General features: G+C 37.4%; 4 protein-coding genes and 1 pseudogene across 4 annotated transcripts; 2 read left to right on the top strand and 3 right to left on the bottom strand.

The window, feature by feature from the left end:
- Positions 1-168: 168 nt before the first annotated feature.
- On the top strand, positions 169-9,252 carry LOC144664725 (uncharacterized). The gene is made up of 5 exons (XM_078525930.1): positions 169-487; positions 3,340-3,559; positions 4,459-4,730; positions 4,834-4,948; positions 5,282-9,252. Exons 2-5 carry the CDS (start codon positions 3,427-3,429, stop codon positions 6,097-6,099), a joined length of 1,338 nt encoding a protein of 445 aa, XP_078382056.1. The 5' UTR covers positions 169-487; positions 3,340-3,426; the 3' UTR covers positions 6,100-9,252.
- A 4,132-nt stretch (positions 9,253-13,384) lies between these two features.
- On the bottom strand, positions 13,385-14,589 carry LOC144664771 (uncharacterized). Its single transcript, XM_078525976.1, has one exon. It carries the CDS (start codon positions 14,547-14,549, stop codon positions 13,587-13,589), a length of 963 nt encoding a protein of 320 aa, XP_078382102.1. The 5' UTR covers positions 14,550-14,589; the 3' UTR covers positions 13,385-13,586.
- Positions 14,590-16,765: 2,176 nt separating this feature from the next.
- Positions 16,766-18,204, top strand: LOC144664766 (uncharacterized; annotated as a pseudogene).
- A 1,894-nt stretch (positions 18,205-20,098) lies between these two features.
- LOC144665111 (uncharacterized) lies at positions 20,099-21,496 on the bottom strand. The gene is made up of 2 exons (XM_078526285.1): positions 21,092-21,496; positions 20,099-20,689 (listed from the first exon to the last, which is right to left on the bottom strand). The coding sequence occupies exons 1-2, from the start codon at positions 21,482-21,484 to the stop codon at positions 20,099-20,101; spliced, it is 984 nt and encodes a 327-aa protein (XP_078382411.1). The 5' UTR covers positions 21,485-21,496.
- Positions 21,497-22,623: 1,127 nt separating this feature from the next.
- Positions 22,624-23,610, bottom strand: LOC144665110 (uncharacterized). Its single transcript, XM_078526284.1, has one exon. The coding sequence runs from the start codon at positions 23,608-23,610 to the stop codon at positions 22,624-22,626; it is 987 nt and encodes a 328-aa protein (XP_078382410.1).
- Positions 23,611-24,735: the final 1,125 nt, after the last annotated feature.

The raw sequence follows: 24,735 nt of genomic DNA, 5'->3' as shown, positions 1-24,735 counted from the left end.
ATGAATTTGGGGGAAGTCGTATGTGTGTTGTAACTTTCCGTACGCGCTCAAATATTCATAAGTCCCTCCCCACCTTTTTGATATAATTTTAGAAATTGTCATTTTTTTTTTCAAACCTCATTCAGTTATTTAGACAACCTAACATGCCTTCATTATAAGAAGGAAGTGTTAGCTGTCGTTTAGCTTTACTTATGTGCTTCAATATTTTAAAGTTCCTCCCTCCTCAGCTGCAGGTGTTGCTATTTGTAAACTGTTATTTTAAAAAGTGTCGTTTTTTTTTTTCAAATCTGATAGGGTTACTTAGACAACCTAACATGCACTCGTCATTTTGAAGAAAGTCGTAGCTGTCTTCTAGCTTAACGTATGTGCTCCAATATTTTAAAGTTCCTCCTGTTGCCATCTCATTAAGGTCTCTTTGCAAGTAAGCGTTCCAATGCGTATTTCTTCTCACAAGTTTCCGGTAACCGCCTGGTTTGTTCTTGCTGAGGTAAGTTTAGTTTTGCTTCGTGTTTCTGCATTCAGTCATTTTCAAGCGGTGTTTTGCGGTGTTCTAATTATTAACTTTTATTTGTTTGAATTATGTTCGTTTCGCCGAAAGCCCGTTCGCCCTAAATCGTCTCGCCCGGACAAAAAGTCGATTGACCCCGGACTAAATGTTTTGGTGGCTTAGTTTGAGCAAACGCAATACTTGAAAAAACTCATTACACAAGCTTTTACAGTGTAACCTAAATCTCTGGCGATACGAGTTGGTTATCACAGACTTCTTGTAAACATGCAGTGCTGCCCAGAGATACATCAGTAATACAAATCCGTTATAATTTCTCATTCACTTTTTTGTTGCGTAGCTAATACGACTGAAGCAAATCGTCTTGGGCTATTTAAATCAGAACTTTTCGCGATTCATAGAAGTCTTCCAGATTACTAGATCATTAGTTTATCACACGTGTGTATTTTATTCTTATCGATGGTGGATGTCGACTTACCTTGCATCGATCACTGATGAACTCGTCAGAGAGTTAGGAAAGATTAGGAAACGAGACCAGTGATAAGCCATGTTGCCTTTTAAATCGCGTTAGAAAAAGAATATGGGCGAAAAATATTTTAGTCCGGGCGGATCGAGTCTTAGTTAGCGAGAATCGACTGTCAGTCCGGGCGAAACGACATTTAGTCCTGGGCAAAACGACTCAGGGCGAACGGGCTTTCAGGCGAAAACGACTGTTAAAGGCGGGTTCTCATATGATCGCCCCGATCGTCTCTGTCGCTTCTGTCGTTTGCAAAGTCTAAGGTGATTGGAGCAAGCAAACTTTTTGAAGCGACAGAAGCGACAGAGACGATCGGGACGATCATATGAGAACCAGGCTTAAGAAGGGATATCGTTTTCACTCATATCCTACGTTAACGGGAGTGAATTTAACTGGCTTCACGTGCAAAAAATAAAATAGAGAAAAGATAATACAACATTTAACTCTTTAAATTCGCGCCCGTTGACGTGGGTACAATTACGCTACAATGGAAATCCAAATTTTTTTTAAAGAAAATGTTCGGCCATAATATTCCTGATACGGCAACACTGTTTCCCAAAAGACATGTTGTTATTCATCCCGTTTGGTAATTACGGGTGCAGTTATTCATTACGCGTAGATATCTTTTAGAGAATCGGTCAAATTTTAGCGGTGTGTGTTTTTTTTTTCTTTTTGCCTAACTGACAAACTCAGAAAAACAGTTTCTTTCGACATGTAGTAGAAACGTTTTATTTTCAACACATTTTTCGCCTTTGTAAGGAATTTGCAAATTTGCAATTCTCCTTCCAAATAGAAAAAAAAAAACTTTCGGTTGTGTAAAAGTGGTACAACTTCCATTTAATATTTACGATACGGCATCATTTTCTGGCAACACATAAGTTATTCAACATCCTGTGCGGAAATTACGAGTGTGTTTACTTTTCGCTGAAAGATGTTTTGGCAGAGCATTAATGTGTCTAGAATGTTTCAAGGGGAGTGGGTCACGGCAGAGTTTAGTATTTTTTATTATATTTTGCCAATTTTCGCTTCGAAAAAGAAATACATCGAAGAAATTACTTCTATGGATCTAAATGGCAACCATAGCGTCATTACGAACAAGTATGTCTCCAGAGAGTTGTAATTGAAACTCTAAAACAAACGAGATAAACTTTCAAAACTGTTCAGCCTAACAGCTTTAAAAAATGTTTTTGTCCATCCGTACTTTCATTTGTATTCGACCTGCTGTGTCATTGAAATGTTCCTTCAATACCTTTAAGCACACAGAAAACCTCATAATTTCTCCTACTATAAAAAGCTATGGAAATTGCAAGGTTCCTTTTTGAGATGCAGGATAAGAAAACACTTCTTGAGTCAATACTTCTTCGCCTTTGTGAGAAATCTACAAGTATTAAAAAATTTTAACCTACGACGATATGACAAACTGAACATGCCAAGTAATTTAATACGAATGCCCTGAAATCTATGGAAAATTACTAATCTGATTTTCCTGCTATTCTTATTATTCACTATTGCGTTAAAAGCGATGATTTGTTTTTCCTTTAGCAAGGGGAATTAAATAATGTTTTTCTTCGTCTTCTCGTTTCTTTTTTATATAAACCGTAGCCTGCACCAGGCCTGCACCAGGCCTTTTACTCAATTTGGCCTCACATTTTAAAACCAGATCTAGAACCATCCAGTTCTTTTTGTATACTGCTTAACTCTGCCTAACTCAATTTTGGAAGATCGTATTACCTCCAGTCAGCTTTGAAGTCTGTTCGATTTAGAAAACAAACGCACAGGAAAACAAACCTAGTTTGTATATTTGTTCGTTTTAAGACTTCCGTTTGATTTCTCCTTCTGTTGTAATTCACATTCTATGGTTTGCTTGCATTGAATAATGTGAGACAAACAATTTTGATCACTTTACAAAGAACAAAAATAAAACAAAGTCGGGGGACGAAAATTTGAAGATGCCTCTAACAAAACCTCTCAAAGTTTTGTTTTATTTTAACATGATGTACTGTTTAACCAAATTTAAATTTTAACTGGTCTGACACTGACCGAAGTACTTTAACTGACCAATTTGCCGTTTCATGTCAAAAAAACGTCCGTCATATAGGCTATTAGCTGTCACTTAGAGCTCGGTATTAGTTAGCACATCATAAGTTGTTTTGAATCTAAAGCAGTTTGTAGATGCGAGTCAGTGATGTTGTCATTATCTTATTTCTTGCACTCATACTGGCGCTGTATTAATGATCATGAATAACTAGAGTTCTGCATTTATCTGTTAAAAATATCTGACTGTTGTGGCCATTCGTTTTTCTGTTTTGATAAACAGGTGTGAGCGTGATACATCACTGATCTCTGTTGAACTGCAGCTCTTGTTCCTGAGTAGAGTCAACAGAAAAAGGGCCTCTTACTGTAAATGAGCGATTCCGCTGTGCTGATGAAACTTCAAAATATGAAAGGCTTTCAGTCTTTTTCAGCGCTGTCTTTGCTTTTGGTATTTGTTCTTTGGGGAGGCTGGCTTCACTGTTCGGTGGTTGCGGACCACCATGGTGAGTAAATTGTCTATACTAGCTAAGTTAAATGTTTTTTTTATATATATATGAAAATTATTGGGTAGACGAGACATTTGATTCGATTACGACCCAGCATGATTTGCAAAAAAATGGAGGTGGAGAAGGGGGGGGGGGGGGGGGGGAGTTCAGTCAGCACCATCGTCCCTGCTGTGGGTGGGAATTAAGAGGGTGCCCAGTATCGCATGTCTGAATTTTAAAACATTATTCGTTTCACTGATTTATCAATACCAAATTACCTATACCAAAATTTTAGGAAATCGCTCAATGCTCAATGAAATTAACGCGAATTTTAAACATGCTCTTTAATTTTTGTCGGCGTTAATTTCCGCGACATTTATTAAGTGAAACGTTAATTTCCGCGTTCTTAATTTCTGTTAATACTACCCCAAATTCTGGACCCGTCCAGACATAGTTTACGGGTATATTGTTTACGATAATTATTTACATTTCATGCCTGTTTTCAGAAGGGCAGTTCGTCATCTGACATTTAGACTTCTTATGATTTGGAAAAAATATTCAATGTTGAAATAAAATTTGTTCTTGTTGTTGCCACAAACTAGCGTGAATTTCCTTCATATTAAAATTCACCTCTCTTGCGCATTAATTTCCTTTATACCTTTGCCAAAAATTTGAAAGGACTTTAAATAATCTTTTCTGTCAAATTTCGACGAATTCCCCCATAAGAATGCAACACAAAACCATTGAAAGTATGAAGAAGTGAAAAATGCGATTGGAATAAACTTTCTATTAGCCAAATTGGTCATAAGCTGGTTTGAATATTGCGATCTGTAAATGAGTTTAACATACCTATCATTTGGCGTTTTGATAATAATAATGTCGTTGTGAATAAGGATATTTATTGTCACTATTTGCAGATCTTGGCTGCCGCACTTTTAGGTTTCCCAAACCAGTGGATGGATTTGCTCTGCAAGGGCACGTTATTAAAAACATCTCTGTGAATATGGAAACTGATGACGTACGTTTTGAATGTAGAGTTCTATGCGGCGGAGAAAGTACATGTGTGTCTATCAATATCGGCCCGCCAGGAAACGACGGCGTCAGTCTATGCCAGCTAAGCAACTCTGACCACATTCGACATCCTGACGACCTCAAACCACATGAAGGATTTCTTTATTGGGCCACTCAGGTGAGCAATTAAAGTCGATGGCATCTTGCGTTTTGGTTTTGGTATTATTTTTTAAGAGTGAAGTAGAAGAATAGACTGATAAGACATCCTTTCATTTAATCAGAACCCATGCAACAGTGACCCATGCCTCCATAATGCCACATGTCTGAGCGGATTTACAGACAAGGGATACGTTTGCCTTTGTCAAGCTGGTTACACAGGAGAATACTGCGAACCAGGTGAGGCTAACGCAAATGTATTTTATACATTTCTGTGACAGACTTCAACTCTCTTAGTTTTAATCTTAATTTACGTTGCGGTAAGAGTTTTTCGTTTTATTTTTAGCAACATAAAACTAATGCCAGTTATAGAACAACAAAACGAACTCTTTTGTTTTCTTGGGTTATGCTAATACTTATTTTTAATGAGGTCAGCATAATTTAATAATCGTGTTTGTGCTCGTGCTTTATGCCCAATGAAAAAGCCTTTACAATTTTTACTACATTTCAAATATACTGGCGGCTGCGAGAATTTCACGCATTAAAAAAGGGTTCTTATTTGAATTTATTTAGCCTTGTACAATTTCACCACTCTTGGCGCTTCGGGGAAAAATGGCCCAGATAGCAATGCCGGATACGTTAGAACCGGACTTCAGGATGTGCAAGTTAGGGATGGTAAGCAAAATTGGAGGGTGCCATTCACTGGAAGATTTCGCGTCGAGGCCTGCGGGGCATCTGGAGGACAGGGATCTTATGGAAGAGCAGGAGGAAAGGGGGCTAAAGTGAATGGTTATGTAACGCTGGCCAAAGGAGCCAAACTTGTTGTTCTTGTCGGACAAAGAGGCTATTCACAATCTCAATACCATTCAGGAAGTGGTGGCGGTGGAACGTTTGTTGTGTATTTCTCAGGGAGCCCATTTCTCGTAGCGGGCGGAGGAGGGGGTGGTACATTTCAAGATGGTTTTCCTGGAAATGATCATGTTAATGGAAGCGGTACTAACGGTGCTGGGAGTAATGGTGATGGAGGATTTGTTTGTGAACATTCTGACCCAAGTTTTTTACCGGACTCTGGATCGGGTGCTGGTATTCATGGAAATGGAGGATGCTTTGAAAGTGGAAAATCATGTGGTAAGATATTGTGTGACAAAGGAGGTCAGTCTTTCATCGATGGAGGACAGGGAGGTGAGCAGTCGAACTGTCCAGGTGGTTTTGGTGGCGGCGGAGCTTGCGGGACCTTTCCTGGAGGAGGGGGTGGATATTCAGGAGGTGGAGTCGATGCTAACACGGCTGGAGGAGGGGGAGGGTCGTTTGTGGATGTCGTTACTTTGAGTATTATAAAAGGAGGCTGTAACGAGGGGGATGGGTATGTATCGTTTATCACTGTAGATTAATTACAAAATAACTACCAATGAGGGTCTGAATGCAGTTAACTGATAGCTGAAAATTATTCAAAATTCTTCTGCCGAAATAACGCATTTTTTTCACTAGTGCTAGCTGAGATCTGAGATCCATAAAATTCACCAAAATTTGTTTAATGGGAAATCGCCGAAAATTTAATTTAACGATAGCCTGTGTACAGCCGTCCAGCTCCGCTCAAACAAATCCCGAAAGGGACGTCTGTGTTATAGCGTTCTTAATCATGTTCTAGTATCCTGCTGTTATCAATTTAAATTTCACATAAATTATTATATATCGAATATCGGATGACCAGATTGGAATCATGCAGTTCCAAATATAACACATCAAACAAGGGAGATAAAACATCATCAAGCTCAAAGACAAAGCGCTAGTTTGATCATTAAAAATGCAAGAAGCATAACGTTTACAATACAAAATCTCTTTAACCAACCTTCTTCGTTCCCCAAGTAAAGCTATGTACAACAGTTCTTGGCGAAGCCAGACAAAGATAGTAAAATGTGTCATTCGAACAATACATTATTAAATCGAATTTGTCATTCGCCTTCACGGATACATTTCAGAGCTAGTCCTGGCTGAGCAAAACAAACCACACTGACGAAAGATGTGGCAAATTACAGAGGTTTCAAACTACAGCGCAGAAATTTTCTAGACCACGGTCTTCGCCAAACTACGGCTTTTTCCAGCTTGTCCTGGCTTTAAATAATACTGCATATTGTGTGCCCTTCAGAAACAAGTGAGAAGCAAAAGGCTGTACGTAAAGGTCGAATGCTCGCCGCACGCTGAAATAATTTGAAATGCCACAAGCTTTCGCCCGCATAAATTAAAGGCAATTACAACAGGTTTAATTAATGGATTTTGTGTAAGAGCCAATCAGATCATTTTCCACATATTCCGGGAGAACCGCCCATAGTGGAACACGACTAAGAATGCCATAACACAGACGTCCCCTCCGCGATTTTTTTTTTAGCGGAGCGGAATGGCTATTTACAGGCTAATTTAACGATAACTGAGTTTTTCTATTAACCTCATCCAGATTACTGATCTGTTACAGTCCATTCACCTGACCTGTGATATAGAACTTATTAACTTCAAGGTTATCCAGTTTGTTTTAGCTTTTTTCTTCCGCTCTGAAGATTAAAATAAAAAAAACGGATATTGACCAAAACCATGATTTAAATCCCTTCCCAGGAAGGTGGTAAAACAGCTAACCTTCGTCGCTAACCACGTAAAGAAAACAATTAATGTAAACATTATAAAGAAGAACTATCAAACTATGAAAAAAAATGTTCAAAATAAAGAGCTTCAAGAAACCGATAAAAGCGGTACCAGCGAGTTTTAGTTTGAATTGAATTGAATTGAATTGCATTGATTTATTTTGCCCCATTGCTTCTTACAATTCTCACTATTACATTGCAGCGATATAATTGGCTGGAGATCCCCATTAACAATTTCTTCTATAGTTATCTAAAAGCTGAAGATTACATTTAAATGATGTTTAATGTTTAGAGTATCTTTTCTACTTCATCAAGTAGTTCATTCCATATTTTTGGTACCTAATGCTTTCTGTAAGAATTTCCCATAGTTTGCTCTATGATTATTCTTAATCCACGTGTAGATGATAATTGTTTTTAGTATAATTTCCAGAAGTGAATTCAATTCCGATTGGCTGAGAAGCTCGGACTATGAGGCAATATGAATATGACATTCCAAGGCCATGCCATGTTTGCCATCCAGGCCAGTCAACATGGCGGCATTTGTTGAATGAAATTTCCTGGATATTTAAAAAATTGGGAATTTTGCAAATTGACTACCAAGGCTTTTGGACCGAAAATATTTTCAAGAGATGGGTTTCAATTGCAAGGCATTAAAAAGGATCGTAAACATAGTGGGTTTTGGAGATCGCATGCGGCCATGTACTCAGTCAGATCAACTGGCAAAACATTGTTTAGTTATCTTCTCGCTGGAGTTAGCAACTTCGAGAGGATTCACACAATTGCTCTGCAGTCACCAACGATTGCACAAAGGTACCAGATATCTATATTTTCGTAGTGTATAGACGCAAGTGTTTTACTCGAAAATAGACCACTGATACTGAAATTTATACGAAATATAATTACATCTGCGACCGAAGTGGCGTTTTTTCCATATCCTCACTGTGTACATTATCCTCTTTATTTAGCTGCATGCATATAGGATTTGTAGATTCTCTAAATTTTGAGAATGTCATTATGGGATTTTTTTTTTCTGTCTCTTGTGCAGGCTTTTTAATCTATTAAAATAATTACTTCCCCATACAATATAACAATGTGTGAAATATGGGTATATCATTAATTGTAAAGTAAATACTTCTCGAGGTATTGTTGTTTCAGTAATGTCGCAATTTCGCTATAAGTCCTGATAGTTTTGATATTCTGTTAGTCATATAACTGATATGAGTCTTCCCTGTCATATGCCGGTTCATCAATGTGAGCATAAAATCTGTAATGGCCATGGTCCAAAATATTTTTCTTCCTTTGTTAACTATGCAAGGGGTAGTCATGAATACGGTACATGAGCCTCAAGAAGAAACAATCTTATCACGCCTAAGTGCAAGAAAAAATTCAGGTCTCAAAACATTCCACTCCTGTGCGCTCCGTCTTTCGAATGGAACGGAACTGTCCCTGAGATATGTGGTAATTAACAAATATTGTTGACTTAAATAAGGTGTTGTTGTTCTTTGATAAGTATCTAATTACACATTTCAGTCAACTCTCGCCTTGCGGACTCCCCGCTATTGCGGACACTCGCTATTAAAAGGAACGCAAATCCCCGGCGAAAGTAGCCTCCCGCACAGTCGTTCTTAGGGGCGATCGTGTTTCACTCCTCGGCCACGTACTACGGCGAAAGAGGTTTGATTGGAAATGACTCCCGCTTAAACGGACTCTCGCTATAACGGACACTTAAAGACGCCCCGAGAGTGTCCGCTATAACGAGAGTTGACTGAACTACCCAATTGTAAAAGGACAGCTTTGTTATGTTCTGGCAAAGTTATGTCCACTCGGCTTTAGAAGCAGAGTGGTTGTAACGCCGGTTTTAATGAACTCTACAATGAGCGTCTTAAAGTTCGGGAAGAGTTTGTTTTTCGTTATATTGGGGTTACACTGATATATTTGTGTGTGGCGTGACAGAAATCTTGTCTCCTTGACAACCATTATTGAGTCGTCACCCAATGTTTCTCAGTGAAGCAATGCGTGACAATGTTTACAAAACCAGGTTATAGACTGAAATGTACATAAGTTAGTTGCAAATAGGTTAAGAGGCGTGCACCAGTTCAGTAATATATTTAAATTATTCAATAAGACACTCTATGACTTATGCCTATTAAGATATGGTAGGGATGGGATGTAGGGATGGTAGCCGTCGCTAAAGGAAAGGAGGGTAGAGAAAACCAAATCGCGTCACTCAATAGGCAGCGTGGAAACGAGAGGACTAGTTTGAAACGACAGACCGCTTAGATAGCTTAAAAGGACCCAAGGTGAGGGGGGGGGGGGGGGGGTGCTGAGAGGGGGTAAAATGCGTCATGGGAATTTAGGCAAATTATATAACAAGGAAAGCTTAAGGTGTTTCCCTGCGTTATGAATGAAGATAGTGAATATGTTCCTGTGAGTATACTTTTTTAACATCATTACGTATGCTATACTTTTCCGTGATATGCTGTTGCCAATCGCAAAACTGTTTAAATGAGTTTTGACCGACAAATGTCATCTTTTTGTTGGTTTTCCAAATGTTTTAGCCAATCAAAAACTCGACACTTGCACGGTTAATCTATTGGCATGTGTCTACTTTCGCTTCTCTTAAAAGATTGGCCGTGTAGTGAGAGAGAAATGTCAAAATCTATTAAAATAGCTTTCCTCGAGTGGTAGCAGTTTAACAGTGTGATTTGACATTTTATCTTGCATGGTTAATCTAAAAACTTGTTTACACTTAACGTTTATAAGCTATTTATGGTTAGTTTGGTAGATAATTTAAAAGTGTTTACACACCGAGGTTAATTAATAGTACCAAGGAGGAAGCGTTATTAACTTTGCGAAAACTTTATAGCTTTCAGTTTTTGCCACTGATTTTCAAACGGATATTTTATGCTTTTGCAACATTGTAGCTAATACTGGAAACTTATAGTCGCGCAGCTATCAATAAAAGAGTTTTCCAGTACATTGTTTGCTCTGTTTTACAAAATAATTTAGAATGAGGCATGCTATATTAAGTAAAATTTCCATTTGTCCTCTACTCGATCACTGCGCGCGAAATGATAAAACCAAGGTGTTAAATGACGTCAACTGGACTGTTTATGACATATTTGATTGCGGGGATAAATTTTCCAGAAAATTGAATGTTCGCCTGTTATCCCTTTACACACTTTATCCATTTAAGAGGAGGGAATGGGGCCCACTCTGTCTTGGAACGAAAGCGATGACTAAATGACGTAGAATAACAAACACCACGCTCCAAACGACTCAACAGTCCTTAAACATCCCATGACGACACGCGCCCCTCCTAATTCGTTCCCATGTCTCTCATTCGTCAGAAATTACATTTTCTCCAGTACAAACGAAATATTTTCGTCCAAGGCTGCTTGGTCTCGATCAATGTTAGTCTTAACAAGAAAACATCAACTCACCTGACTAATGAATATTAACTGGACTGATGTACAAGTTAATTCTTACAACTTTCATTTAGAAAAAAAAGGTCTGAAATTTGATAAGGAGATTAAAGTTTCCGATCTTGGAAGTATCGCCTGCTGAAAGAGCTTTGACTTTTTAACAAATGGTAAACGTCACAGCGTGCACTATTGAGTCACAGAAGCACGCAGGAGGTTGCTAAGCACGAAAGATGCGTAAAGTCGCCCGAGCTTCTTGAGTGCTTAGCAAACCTCCCAAGTGCATCTGTTACTCAATAGGGCACGCTATGACGTTTACCATTTGTTTTATAGCACAACTTTTAGGCGATTTATTGCAGTTTCTTCGTGGCCGAAAGTGCGTGCGCTTACTTATGCAATTTCGTGCAGCGCTCGCGTAAACGCTGATGAAAACCTAAAAGGAAAAAAAAACTTTTGAATTAGTTCAAACTTGCATTATACCTCAGTCTTTTAGCATTATGATTAAATGTTTTTTCTAATGTTTAGCTTTTCAAATTCACAGTAAAATGGCGAAAACTTGCAAAAACTCGTGAAGTAGGGGCACTTTCTTGTACCATGTCGCATCAGATCAGCGCGCGCTAAATTAACCAATCAGAACGTGCACTTTACTTTAATTGTGCTATAATCATAATTTGATTTTTTTTTTCGCTGTAGATACTTTACATCGTATTGAGGCTGTTTTAGAGGCACAGGTTGCCCAGGCTTAATATTTGCATATGTATGAAAACTTTTTGTTATCGTTACATTTAAACAAGCAATTTTAAGCTTTACCACGTTCGCTGTGTAATGAAGTGATATGACAAGTGTCGCATTATTATACACGTGAACATGGTAAAGTTAACAGGCGAAAATAGCAACAAATTGCTTGCAAACACGTTGTTACGATAGTAAACAACATTTCATGTTTCGTCACTTTTACTTATTATTATTCAAAATGACAAATATATGTTTCGGGGAAAGTAAATTCATTCCGTAAGATGTATTTCAGTTGAGTAGAACTATAGTTTCGCTCAGGTTCGGACGTGCATTTGTGCTCTGGGTGTTATTGTTCGGCCCGACTTGTTCCAAGCAAATTTACAGGCTGCGATTCGTCGGCCGCATTTTCTTTGCTTAGTCAAATTGAAAAGGATGAAAGGATGAAAATTTCTAAAAAAAAAAATGAGAATCTTAAATTTGTGACATGCAACAGATTTTTTTATGAAATCGGGCCGATTTTTGAATGCGCACTTATTTTCTTTTTAAATCTGTGCCAAATAGGCAGGCTACTAAAGAGTCTAAGCTGCCGTTAATAAAAAAGCTCGGAAATGATACTTCAGAAAACTACAAAGCTAGCAAAAAATTAAGCCAATTAGCCCGTATATGGAAGCAGAAATATACCGTATATCAATAAATGTATTGTAATAAGGTCTAATTGCACTTCGAAAAATTAACCGCCCGCTGTTGAATGGCGTAAATTTTAACCGTCAACCGTCAAAAAGCAATACGTCCGTTTACAGAAACGTTGGAGATTACTCGATTACTGTAATGTTATTGCATTAAATTCGATGTTTTGTGACTGTGTACTGATAATATCGTTATATCGGGAAAGATTTTACGTTCGATCTGCTAAATTCGCATCGTTATATCGGGAATATCGTTATATCGGGGTTCCGTCCCATACATTTTACTGTAAAATTTGCCGGAACATAGAATATTCCTCGTTATATCGGGAATATCGTTATATCGAAGATCGTTATATCGGGATTCCACTGTAGGTTGACATGGTAATTTTCTTAGCTATGCATTTCAAAACATTGAATGAAAAGAACATGCTTAAAAAAGAAGCTTTTTTCGATTAAAAGTACGCCAACGTGTTTCGATATCAGCTACAAAAAGCGTGTTCATTTAAACCGTTCAATCAGCAGAAAACACAAGGAGACAACAAAACTTGTATGTTGTCATTTATTTTGTGTAGAACCCTTTATGTATGGTCCTTGTGACCAAACTGATGCGTAACTACAAATGGCTTTGAGCGGATATGCTCCTCGCGTGCATAATTCGAGGGCATAGTTTTCGGGGGCATAATTATATTTTCACGAGTATTGGCCCGGCTGAAGTTTCAAGCAATTATCTGTTTTCTTGCCTGTTTTATTTTTTTCTGCGAAATAAGCTACATATCCTTTAACTTAACTGTTAATGGCGCCACTCACAATTGTTAATAACAGTCATGTTTCCCTGATTATATATTACTGTTGATCCCAGCCACTCTTTACCACAGGAAATAGAGCAGCTTGCTTCAAGAAGAATTGCTAGAAAATATACGACCGGTACCAGCCGGAGAGAATAATACACAGTAAAATGACAGTCGAAGTTGATTCGCTACATTTGCGCAGGTTTTAACTGCGCGCGTATCATTAAGTGAAGTTTGTTTCTTGTTATCACTGCTATTATACATCTTCATGTTATTATATAAATGCTTTTTACACTTTTTAAAGTTTAAGGCCTGTTACTTTCTAAACAGTTATTACTTTATTACTTTACAGTGAAAATGCTATCATTAAAAGTTGTTGGCTAATCATATTTGCCGCACCTCGCGTTAGTACCTTATTTATCATGCGACGTAAAGAAAACCCTTCCTTCTTTCTTATTGTAACAAGTGCTTGCCTCTTGCCATATGTGAGCAGTAGTTCAACATTAAAAGCTTAAGGAAGATGCATACATGTTTTCAAGATCTTTTGGCCCACTTGTTAAGAAAACTACTACTTTTATGTTGCTGGTTTTTTGTTGCATTAATTAATCTAGCATTCAGGAAGAAGCAGCATTCGCTAATGACGTCCGCTGCTGAAAATTACCAGAACTGTTCGAATTGTTTTGCCTCCTTAGCCCAAGAATGATTTTTACAGACAGTTTTAATTCGTTAATACGAAATATCGTCAAGAAGGGATTCACAGTTGAATTAAGAAAAAGAAATATCACTGCTGATTCCCTTAGCACGAATAGCCACTTTTGACCACGGCAACCAGTACAGTTCGCTTCAAGAAGAATTGCTATAAAATATGGTACCAGGGAAAGAACTAGAAAAAGCAAAATGAGGAATGAAATTGTAGCAAGCTTTCGTTCCATTCGGGTAATATTTCGTTGCCTTATATCGCGAAGTGTTAGGTTGGCAGGCACGCTTGCTTCCCTTTGAAAACCAACTCGCGAGCGTTTTCTCAAAACGCAGAATATTCCCAGATATGCTAAAGTGGACGTTGCAAGGGGAAAAGTCGTGTGTAAATGTATGTCTATCGTAATATAAACATCAATTGAAATGTCAGCGAGTTGGAGCAAGGCAAAAATCAAAGAAAAGACAATGATGATTGAGTTGCAGAAGACGAGTTTCCTTGGCTTGATTTTACGAAGATAGAAATGAGGGTAAACAGTAGATAAGAAGCGATCTACAGACATCGCCGTCACCAGGACAATCGAACTGTTGACTCCAATGTAACCCAGAACTTTGATAATATCTCCGTCTGTAGGAACGTTTTTATCCGCAAACGCGCACAAAAGTCGCATCACCGCTTCTCCAGCGCATACCACAATGCCAACGAACAAATCAACAGCAGCAATGAACGCCAAAAATACGGAAAACGTTTTTCTGAAGCAGCGAAGTGGGTTCCTGTACAGCACGATCAAGATTAATGCATTTGGAACAGAAATTGCTATAGACAGCAACACAAAGGGTATTCCTGTCCCTAGGCAAAGAGATTTCTCAAACCTTTGCTCCATGTTGACTATAACAAAAGTCGAAGAACTCGCTGAAGCACTGGGTTTTGGAACAGCCTAGGATGACAGAAAGTGCGTGTGTTTTCTTCGTATCTTGATATATGTTCCGGAGATGTATTCTCTTTCGGACTTTCCGTTTAAAGACCTGATATTTTTTTTTCCGTCACTTTTAAATAAATCTTTACTTTCCAGTTTTCTTGAATTATTTAACAAGCAATTAAGTTTCGACAGGATCTTTAGAATATGACCGACATAAACAAAATAAACACCTGCAAGTTCTTTAAAAAGCGAACCGCAAAACGAACAAGTTAACAAGCACGCAAAATTCAGCATGTAGATTCCATTTGGCCGTGGTTATGAAATGCAAAGACTGTTTTTCACTGGTGTAAATAAACACAAGCATAATCTTAAGCAATAAGCGCAAAAGAAGAACGAACACACTCAATCCTTTTAATTTATTCTCGTAGAAATAATTTAGCATTAGCACAACAAAACAATAATTTTAATTTGCTGGAATAATCACAATAGTATTTAGCAATAAACTTTCATAAAACGTAGCTAATTGCAACTTGTCTTGTAAAACATACATAACTAAGGACAACGGCACAAGTCGTATCACCAGAAAATATAACTAATTGCGACGGGGTGATAAAAAAAATCCAGTTTTCTGCTGCAACACCGAAATAAGTGCCGTCTTTAAGACAGGCTAAAACCGGGGGTAGAAGCTGAATAACTGGGCCTCATTTCTCCATTATTCCTTTTTATTTTTCCGACTTATTCATTATTCATTCGCAGACTTTGCTAGATATTCATTATTCTTAGCTTTATTCCCAATCAGATTGACTAGATATGAGCAAAGTGGATTGACGATCCTACCCGATTCTTTCTGACGGGCCAGTGTTATTTTTGAAAGCCTTTAGGGTATAGAGTATGGCATGTCTAAATTGATAGCAACATTTTCTTTGTTAAGATAAATAAGACGGGTCTCAGTGGGACACCTAAATACGATGATATACGAAAATGATACTGTGTCCTAAGCCTCTTTATCAACTTTGCCCTCCTTATCCTCCTTTAACAGGCACTAAAAAGTACTTACCCCGATATAACGATATTTTCGGTTATTTTACGGCCATATCGTTATATCGGGAGTTTTGATATAACGATATAATTTTACTGCTCCCTTGGCATATCGTTATATCGGGGTTCCACTGTATTTTCGTCGTAAAGCGACAAGCTGCCAATACTAATGTCATGAAGAATAACAATTGTTTGAGTTTTGTTTATTTTAATCCGATGGTTTAGACACAGTGATATGTGGGTGTTAACAAAACTGACGCCTGTCCAAGCTAGGTTTTTTATATGTGCCAATTCTATCGAACGTTCAAGAAATATTTAAAAGTAAAGCCTGAAGCGTACTCTGAAGCGAATATCTCTGTACTTTCATTTGCATAACACACTCATTGCACAGCTTTTAAAAATAAGGCTTTAAATCAGACAAAAAGGTCACTTACAACGTAATATTAAATTTTCTCGTTGGGACCCCCTGTTGTATATTCAGTTCCTTTCCTGTTAATATCATGAAGAATAACATTCGTGGCAAAATATTGGTTTTAGTTCTACTAGCTTGTTGTTATCTCTGTAATTACTTATTGAAAATATACTACGTTTACCATGGGTCTACATAACACACTGGTTAATATTAAATCGATATTCACGGTCGTCTCTTGGCGAACTTTTACGTATTTGCAATCTTTTTTCCTTTCCTTTTTTTGTAGCTCTAGCTCGTTCCTTGCTAATATCATGAAGATAAATGCTAATTTATTGGAAACCATTTTTTTTACACAGAATGTTACGTGGATGTAAAGAAAAAATTGTGATCTGTCTGTTCGTGCTTATTTGGTATGTTAAGTGATATTAAAACAAATCCTGAAGCGAATAACTCAATGATTGCGTAAGGCCATAATGTTTCATTAGGCCGTTAGTCTATAGCAGATTAATAAAATGATGCCCGCCTTTTACGTATTAGCAGGTTAGCAGGTGTCCTTTTTGTATTTACAGCTAACTTTCTGAATGTCAGTATGTTAATTATGGCACTTATTGAAAATATACCAAGAATGTTTGGTGGCGCCGGAAAAATTGCAACCAAGAACGCCGGAAGACGAAGAAAACGCACGCAATTGTTCAAAACATTGGCGAATCTGCTGCTATTTGGGATTATAATGGAACGCGCATTTGAAAAATATCTTTGCCTCGGTACTGGATGACCTTACATGTTCCTTTTATTTTTCATTTCGCTTCCAAATTGTCTCATCTTGATCGTATTTTACAGAAATCCTCTTCGCTGCTTTCGAAAAACGTTTTCTGTGTTTTTGGTGTTTTTTGCAGCGGTGGATCTATTTAATGGCATCGTTGTGTGCTCCGGGAAAGTGACAATGCGATTTATGTGCGCTTTTGGAGAAAACGACATTTCCAAAGAAGGAGATTTTGTATTTGTGTTAGAATACATTGGAATCAACAGCTCTATTCTCTTGGTGACAGCCATGTCCGTAGATCGAGTCGTTTCTGTTGTTTATCCGCATGTCTATCTTCGTAAAGTCAAGCCATGGAAAATCGTCTTCTGCAACTTAATCATCGTTGCTTTCTCTTCGATTTTTGCCTCACTCCAACTTGCTGAAATTTCAATGGATGTTTACCTTTTGATAGACGTGCATTTGCACACGGCATTTCCTCTTGTAACGTCAACTCTATCCTATTTCACAATCTTCTTCGTTATGAGAAAACGCTCTCGAGTTGATTTTCAGAGGCAAAGCTCCACGATTAGCAACCTTACACTGCGCGATATGCGGCGACGAAAACTTGCGCAAACGGAGCGAAAACTTGCTACAACTTCGTTTTTGATTCTACTTTGTCTGGTTCTTTCCCTGGTCCCTTATTTTGTAGTGATTCTTCTTGAAGAAAACTGTCCTTATTTCCGTGGTCAAAAGTGGTTTTTTGTTTTGAGAGAATCATCAATAGTATTTCTTTTTCTCAATTCAACAGTTAATCCCTTCTTGACCACATTTCGCATAAACGAACTGAAGCATTCAGTGAAGATCGTCCTTCGACTAAGAAGGCAAAATACTCATTTAAGTAGTTTGGGCAACTTTCCACCGCCAACGTCCGTAAGAAATGCCGTTTCCATGTAATTATTTGATATAATCAAGGGGAAGTCACTGTTTTACACCCTTTGTAATTAAGTGATATGTCAGTGCGTGTTAGGACTGGTAGGAGCCCCAAGAGACTACCATTTCATTTAAATACGCGCCCTTAAGCGCGTGCTCGACCTCAGAAGAACTACGCTTAGTTACATGTTCAAACAGAAGGAGAATAGCCACCAGGATTTAAACAATTCATATTGACATTTAGCGAGTGCAGAACACACAGGGGGCCCATACAAGCAGCGTGACTGTTTGTATCAGTTAGAAATATAAAGAAATGTATGGGGATTTTGAAAGGGTCTTATTATCGTGAACGTATTTAGAGTAATTTCTATGTTAAAGGTCAAAATAAACGTAGACCGGCTTACCCCAGCTGATATCTTTTGTCGATATTGTTTAGCCTCAGAATGCCGAATTTGGGCGATTTAAAGAACTGTCTTACTATTTGTAACTTTAATAATAAAAAAAAAACGTCTGTCCACAGCGTTGCCGTGATAACTTTTTTTTTACGTTTCGGAAAGCCTCTTTCTCTTCCGAGTTTCTATTCCTACTCTGAACTTAATAATTCATACCACTGATCAGTTTAGACCGAAACTCTCTGATTTCCATACCCTATCCCAGACTAAACTGCTTGAAAACCATACCCTTCTCAGCGGCACATACCTATATAGCTCGTATATGGGTGTGCCCCCGGGGGTTAACTGTTTTAAAAGTATTTGGCATAATCCTCATGATAATACCGTGTATCAAAGCTACCATAGCAGTATTGTTATCCCCTTTTTAACGGAGCTACACCGTTTCAGCGCATCTTTAAAAAAATGCTTTGTTTGTCTTTCTTGATCCTTGTTTATTTAAATTTTGGTTCATTATTAATTCTTGGTTGTTTTTTTTCTACCTATGGGAACCCTCATTTCGACATCACTTGAACTTTGAATAAACTTTGAATATCAGGAAAATGACTAATTAAAATATCGTAGCAGATTATAAGCTTGAGATTTCTTTGAAGTGACAAAGGATGGGGCTGAACGCCGAATCTTCTACACGTCTCAGAAATAGAAAGCAAGTAATCTACTTAAGATGGAATCCGCCAAGACTTTAAGTAGTTATTGGACAAAATTATGTACCAAAATTGTTTTTACCTTATATTATTGCAAGCTTTTGTATTACTGCTTCAAATATCTTATCAAAATAAATATTTTCGAACAACAACAAACATCAAAAATCAATTTCGGAGTTCCACTGAATTCCACTGAATCGCTTTAAAAAAGTGAGCTTTTGCTTATAGCTTGTGAACTTTGAATTTAATTTTCTCAGACTCTGATAAGAAATTGTTGTACCAAAATTATAAATACCTTATTACAAAGTTTTGCGTTACTGCTTCAAATATCCTATCAAAAGAAATATTTTCTGACAACACCAAACATCGAAGACAAATTTCGAAGTTCCACTGAATTCCACTGAATCGCTTAAAGACGATTCTATTAAATGAAACTTTTAAATTATGTTTTTCAGACTCTGATAAGAAATTGCTGTTAGTGTTATTACACTTACATCTTTACCTTTTATTAAGGGTGAAATAGGAAAAACGCAATACGAATTAAATTATTCTGGTACTCGATTTTTGTCCAATTTAAAATATTACTTAGTTGAATTCTAACTTTTTACTCAAATAGTGATTTCCAATTAATTATTTACACATGAAGTAGTAACAAACTCCATGACTGATGGAATTGCGAGCGGAATGATTATGAATTGTTAAACCTTCGGCTGTGCACGTTTTAACTCCCGTAACGGTTAAAATAATTTTCCCCTTTTAGAGCTGTCGGGATCTGAATTATCCAGCAATATTTCGAAATTTCCTCCGAAGCTTCGTAGAAACGAGAAAACGTCGTCTCGTTCTGTACACGACCCCCTATAGCCTCTACACACTGTTGGCTTATAATGTAGGATAGCTTAGCCAATCAGATTGTGGCATTTACATTAGTATAGCCAAGACAACATTTCTCTAGGTATACGTATAACTCATTTTATAAGGTCAAGTGAACGGAAACTTCGAAATTCTTTGTTTTGCAACCAAAAACTAAAAGAATTCACTATAAAGTAAACTTAATTTTTTTTTACTTTCATAGGCTTGAAGCGCGAAATATAGCAAAAAAAAAAAAAAAAAACTACGACGATTTCCGAAGGCTCCACGAAAAGGTTTCCGCAATGACCGCAGTGCGACCAAATGTTTTAACTTAACTATCTCTGCGGTGCAGAGTCTAACTACTTTAAAACTTCGGAATGTGTTTATATAGCTCTTAATAAGCACTTTGGCTTAAAATAATAACAATAAAATAAAGTAAAACCATCGGTTCATTTGATCTTTAAGTCAGTTATTACAATTGCAGGGGTGTATCGACGTTCACATGACCGTAATGGAAAATCTGTTGGATCTTTATGCTGTCTCAAACACAAAACTATTTTCACAGACCTGTTAAGATTATTTATACGAAATGCTGTCAAGAACGGATAAAGCACTGAATTGAGAAACAACGATAAAAAGCATGATTCTTTGAAGACAAGAAACCATTTGCGATCTTGACAGCCATAACATTCCGCTTCGAGAGCGCTCACGATGAAATAAGGAATCATAGATAGCATAAGGAAAAGTAAAATGAAAAATGACGTTGTCGCGAATTTTCTTTCCATTTGTGCCTTTCTTAACCGTTGCTTGTCATGTAGTTGCGCGTTCCTGGCCATTAGCGCTTGTCTTTTAAAATCCTCTTGAGCTCGTTTCCTCAAGAAGAAGAACATTCCCATGTAGGCTAAAGTATTTATAATGAGAGGAAAGGTTGAATGCATGTGAACATCGATGCTGCGGTAAACAGTCAACGAGAGCCCAGGTACTAGTTGAAGAGCGGCGAAAATGGACCCAAAAACACAAATAACGAAATTGGCCATGTTCTAAACGAGCAGGGGACTGGGTACGAACACATTTTCTCTTGGTACGAATATTCAATATCGATTGAATTGAAAATGGGGCACATCATCTGAAAGAGCATCCAAAAATTAGTAAATTTACCGAGTTTTATGGTTATTGGTTTAAACACAAAGGCATGGTACACTTTTAAAATAAGAGAGCTTAGTATGGATTGGAGGACGCCTGTCCCTCCAATCCAAACTAAGTATACCATGCTTTGGGTTTAAACCAATAACCGTCAAATTTGGTGAATTTACTAATTTTTGGATGCTCTTTCAAATGAAACCCCATTTTTCAATTCAATCGATATTGAATGTTTGTACCGAAGGGAAAATATGTTCGTGCCCAGTCCCTGCTCGTTTTGAACATGGCTAATTGCACACCACGACTTTCCTTGGCTTGACTTCACGAAGATAGAAATGAGGATAAACAACAGACACGAAGCGATCCACGGTCATCGCCGTTACCAGGAGAATAGAAATGTTGATTCCAATGTACCCTAACATAACAACAACATCTCCTTCTTGAGAAATGTTTCCTTTCCCAAAAGCGCACAAAAATCGCAACATCACTTCCCCGGAACAGACTACAATGCCATTCAAAAGATTCACTGCTGCAATAAACGCCAAGAATACATAAAATGTTTTTCTTAAGCAGCGAAGGGGGTTTCTGTACAATACGATTAAGATGAGGCCATTTGGAAGCGAAATTAGAAGTAAAAGAAACATGTAAGGTATTCCAGTGCCGAGGCAGAGGGATTTCTCAAAATCACGCTCCATATTACTAATGGATCTGAAGCAAACGTCTATAAAATTCTCTTAACCTGGGTGTTTCATTTAGAGACGAACTGGCAGTTTCTGAAAGCGTTGATTAAAAAAAAAATATATTTACATAGAGGACACAATTTTTACATAGCCAAATTGCTTCAACTTTCATCAATCCCCTTTGTTCTTCAAAGTAAAATTGACATGCATTTCAAATGGTGACAACTTTCCGTTGAAAATTTTAATTTATATTTCATTATACCCGTTATGTACGTCATGAAATAAAAGCTTTTTTTGCAGTAAAAACCAATAATTCCAAACACAACTTGAACCTATCGAAGGCATTAGTTTGATTTATTTGACAGCATTGACAATGGACATCCGAGGTGCATTATACTTAAAAAAAAAATACAAAAAAAATAAAAAAAATACAAAAACTCCATTACAGGAGCTACTTCAAAGACGCGCCTTTGCCATGTTTTGAGTTTCATTATCAAGTCAATTACAGTAGTAGCCATCCTTGTATATTTTCTAGGGGATCTCGCGGATTTGTGTTCTAAACTGTTCAGAAAAATAAGATTTCCAAGGTAGCAGCTTAACCCATAAAAAAAGCATTTTCGGTTTCCTATGATGCAAATGTATATTTTGGCTGTTCTTAAGTTTTTCGTCTTTATCGTTCTCAAACTCACCCATCCTTGTTTATTTTCGGTTTACCATCATTATCCATATGAGTGATATATTTTTTAATCAGTAAAATAAAATTTACATCTCTTTAGAATATTCTTTATTTAAACAAAAGTATATTGATTAAAAAAAAAATGCAATGTAATTGAAGGTACGGTAATCTCAAAAAGCATTAAAAAAATCATTTTGTTAGGAAATGAATAAACTTTGACGTGTGGCGTGTGGCCCGACCTCGATTCCCAGACCCGTTGGGGTCAAAAGTGGGTTGGGGATTGTTATTGGTTCTCGTCCTTGCTTCAAGGGTTTTTTCTCCGGTTTTTCCTGTTTTCCTCCCTCGACAAAAAAACTAACACAGGGCCACAGGTTTCTCATTTAATTTGTAAGACAGTTCCACGCATTAAAGATCGATTCGATTTCCTATCCTTTGTTACCAATCTACTGGGTCCTTGTTTTACTGACAATTCTGAAGTTCAGTTTATCACTTTCCTGACTGTGTCGCTATTTCTGTTTGTTGTAGGACCACCGTGACACTGAGAATCCCCCAAACCGCATCTGTTATGTTGATTCCTTCCCGAAAGTACTATTTTAACCGATTGCTTTAGCTCATGAATTCGATACGCTGTCAAGAAAGGATTCGCCAATGAATTAACAAACAGAAACACAACTGACGATTCTCTTAATGAAAGAAACCACTTTTTGCTCCGGCAATCATCACAGTTCGCATCAATAAGAATGGCTACAAAATATGGACTAAGAGAGATGACTAAAATAATTAAAATTAAAAAGGAAGTTGTAGCAAATTTTCGCTCCTTCGTTGCGTTCTGTAATCGTCGGATATGGTGCAGGGTTGAGTTGATAGCCTCCAACGCATGCCTTTGAAAAACAACTCGAGAGCGTTTTCTTAAAGATAAAAATATTCCGAAATAACATAAAGTGGTTGTGACAAGAGGAAACGTCGTGTGCAAATGTATGTCTATCAACAGATAAACATCCATTGAAATTCCAGTAAGCTGGAGTGATGCAAAAATCGAAGAGAAACCGAGAATAAATGTGTTGAACAGGATGAGTTTCCTCGGCTTGACCTTCTGACGATAGAAATGCGGGTAAACAACAGATACGAATCGATCCACGGACATCGCCGTCACCAGAAGAATAGAACTGTTGACTCCAATGTATTCCAATATTATAATGATATCCCCGTCTCCAGGAATGTGTTCTTCCTCAAAAGCGCACAAAAATCGCATCATCGATTCACCGGTGCAAACTACAATGCCAACAAACAAATCCACTGCAGCAATGAAAGCCAAAAATACAGCGAAAGCTTTTCTAAAGCAGCGAAGAGGGTCTCTGTACAAAGCAATCAAGGTTATGGCATTTGGAACTGATATTAAAAGTGAAAGAAATACGAAAGGTACTCCGCTTCCAAGACAAAGTGATTTCTCAAATTCGCGTTCCATGTTCCGAGTTAGCATTAGTAGATAAAATTTTACTTAGAGAGTTCCTTTGCAGCTGACATTAAATGTGTGAGTGCAAAAAAAGTCGACAAAAGCTTTAATAGATAGAACGGGTTATTTGTTTTAATTATTCATTACAAAACGCAGAAAATGCTACTATTAGCAAAGATATCAGTAAGCCCTATTGAAAAATGTCATTAATGACAGCCAGTAAGAGATCCAAGGATGGATACCAAATGATGCTCGCAGTTTTTTTTAAGAACAAGGTCAAATGTGGAGTGAAAGAAATCTGTTAAGGTAAAAGAATGTGAAAAAAAGTAATGAATGTCAATAAAGTTTAATTTTGAACAGCGGAAAAATGTATCGAAGCAAACTAAAATACTGACAAATGGATTCGTGGCCAATTTACCCATAATAAACACAGACAAATACAATAAAAGCTTTTCTGAGGCGAGGAGAATTTCTGTACAGTGCAATTGCGCTGATGTCATTTGGAACTGATATTAAATATGAAAGAAGTACGATTAGCGTTTTGCCTCGCGAGATAAAGTGATTTTTAAAAATCACTTAAATGGATAAGCTTTTAAATAGCTAGAACGGACTTTTTGCTTAAATTATTGATTGCAACACAGAAAATGTAACCCATTAGCAAAAATTTCGGCAAAGTCTTATTTCAAAAGTTATTCATGAGTGTCAATTAGAGACCTTTAGGCTGTGGACATAAAGTATTCTTTGAAATGAAGAATTAATCCTTAAAAAAAACATAAGGAGCCACGCACTAGAAAATGGTAAAATATTTTTGGATTTGTATGTTCGGGAGAACGAAATGTGGCCAGAAATGAGTACCAACGAAATTTATATGAACTCTGGATGAAATTTACGGCCGATTTCATTGCAGCGTGTAGACCCGGAATTTTCAATCATCATTTGACCGTCGATAATTCGCCCAAGGCTTTATTGGGGAGACATAAACTTCAATTTCAAGTCTACTGCGTTTGTCAAGCGGACGAAACTGAACGGTTTACAGATCTTTACAGAAAACTAATTTCAAACGAAGCCGACGCAGCGAGACGACGGTCGCGCCAAATGTTTTCAGCTCGCTGAGCATAAAATTATTGTACCTTTTGT

Source organism: Oculina patagonica, chromosome 9 (assembly GCF_052425735.1).
Source record: "Oculina patagonica isolate OP01 chromosome 9, crgOcupat, whole genome shotgun sequence".
Taxonomy (NCBI): Eukaryota; Metazoa; Cnidaria; class Anthozoa; order Scleractinia; family Oculinidae; genus Oculina; species Oculina patagonica.
This window is presented reverse-complemented; position numbering and strand designations above follow the sequence as displayed.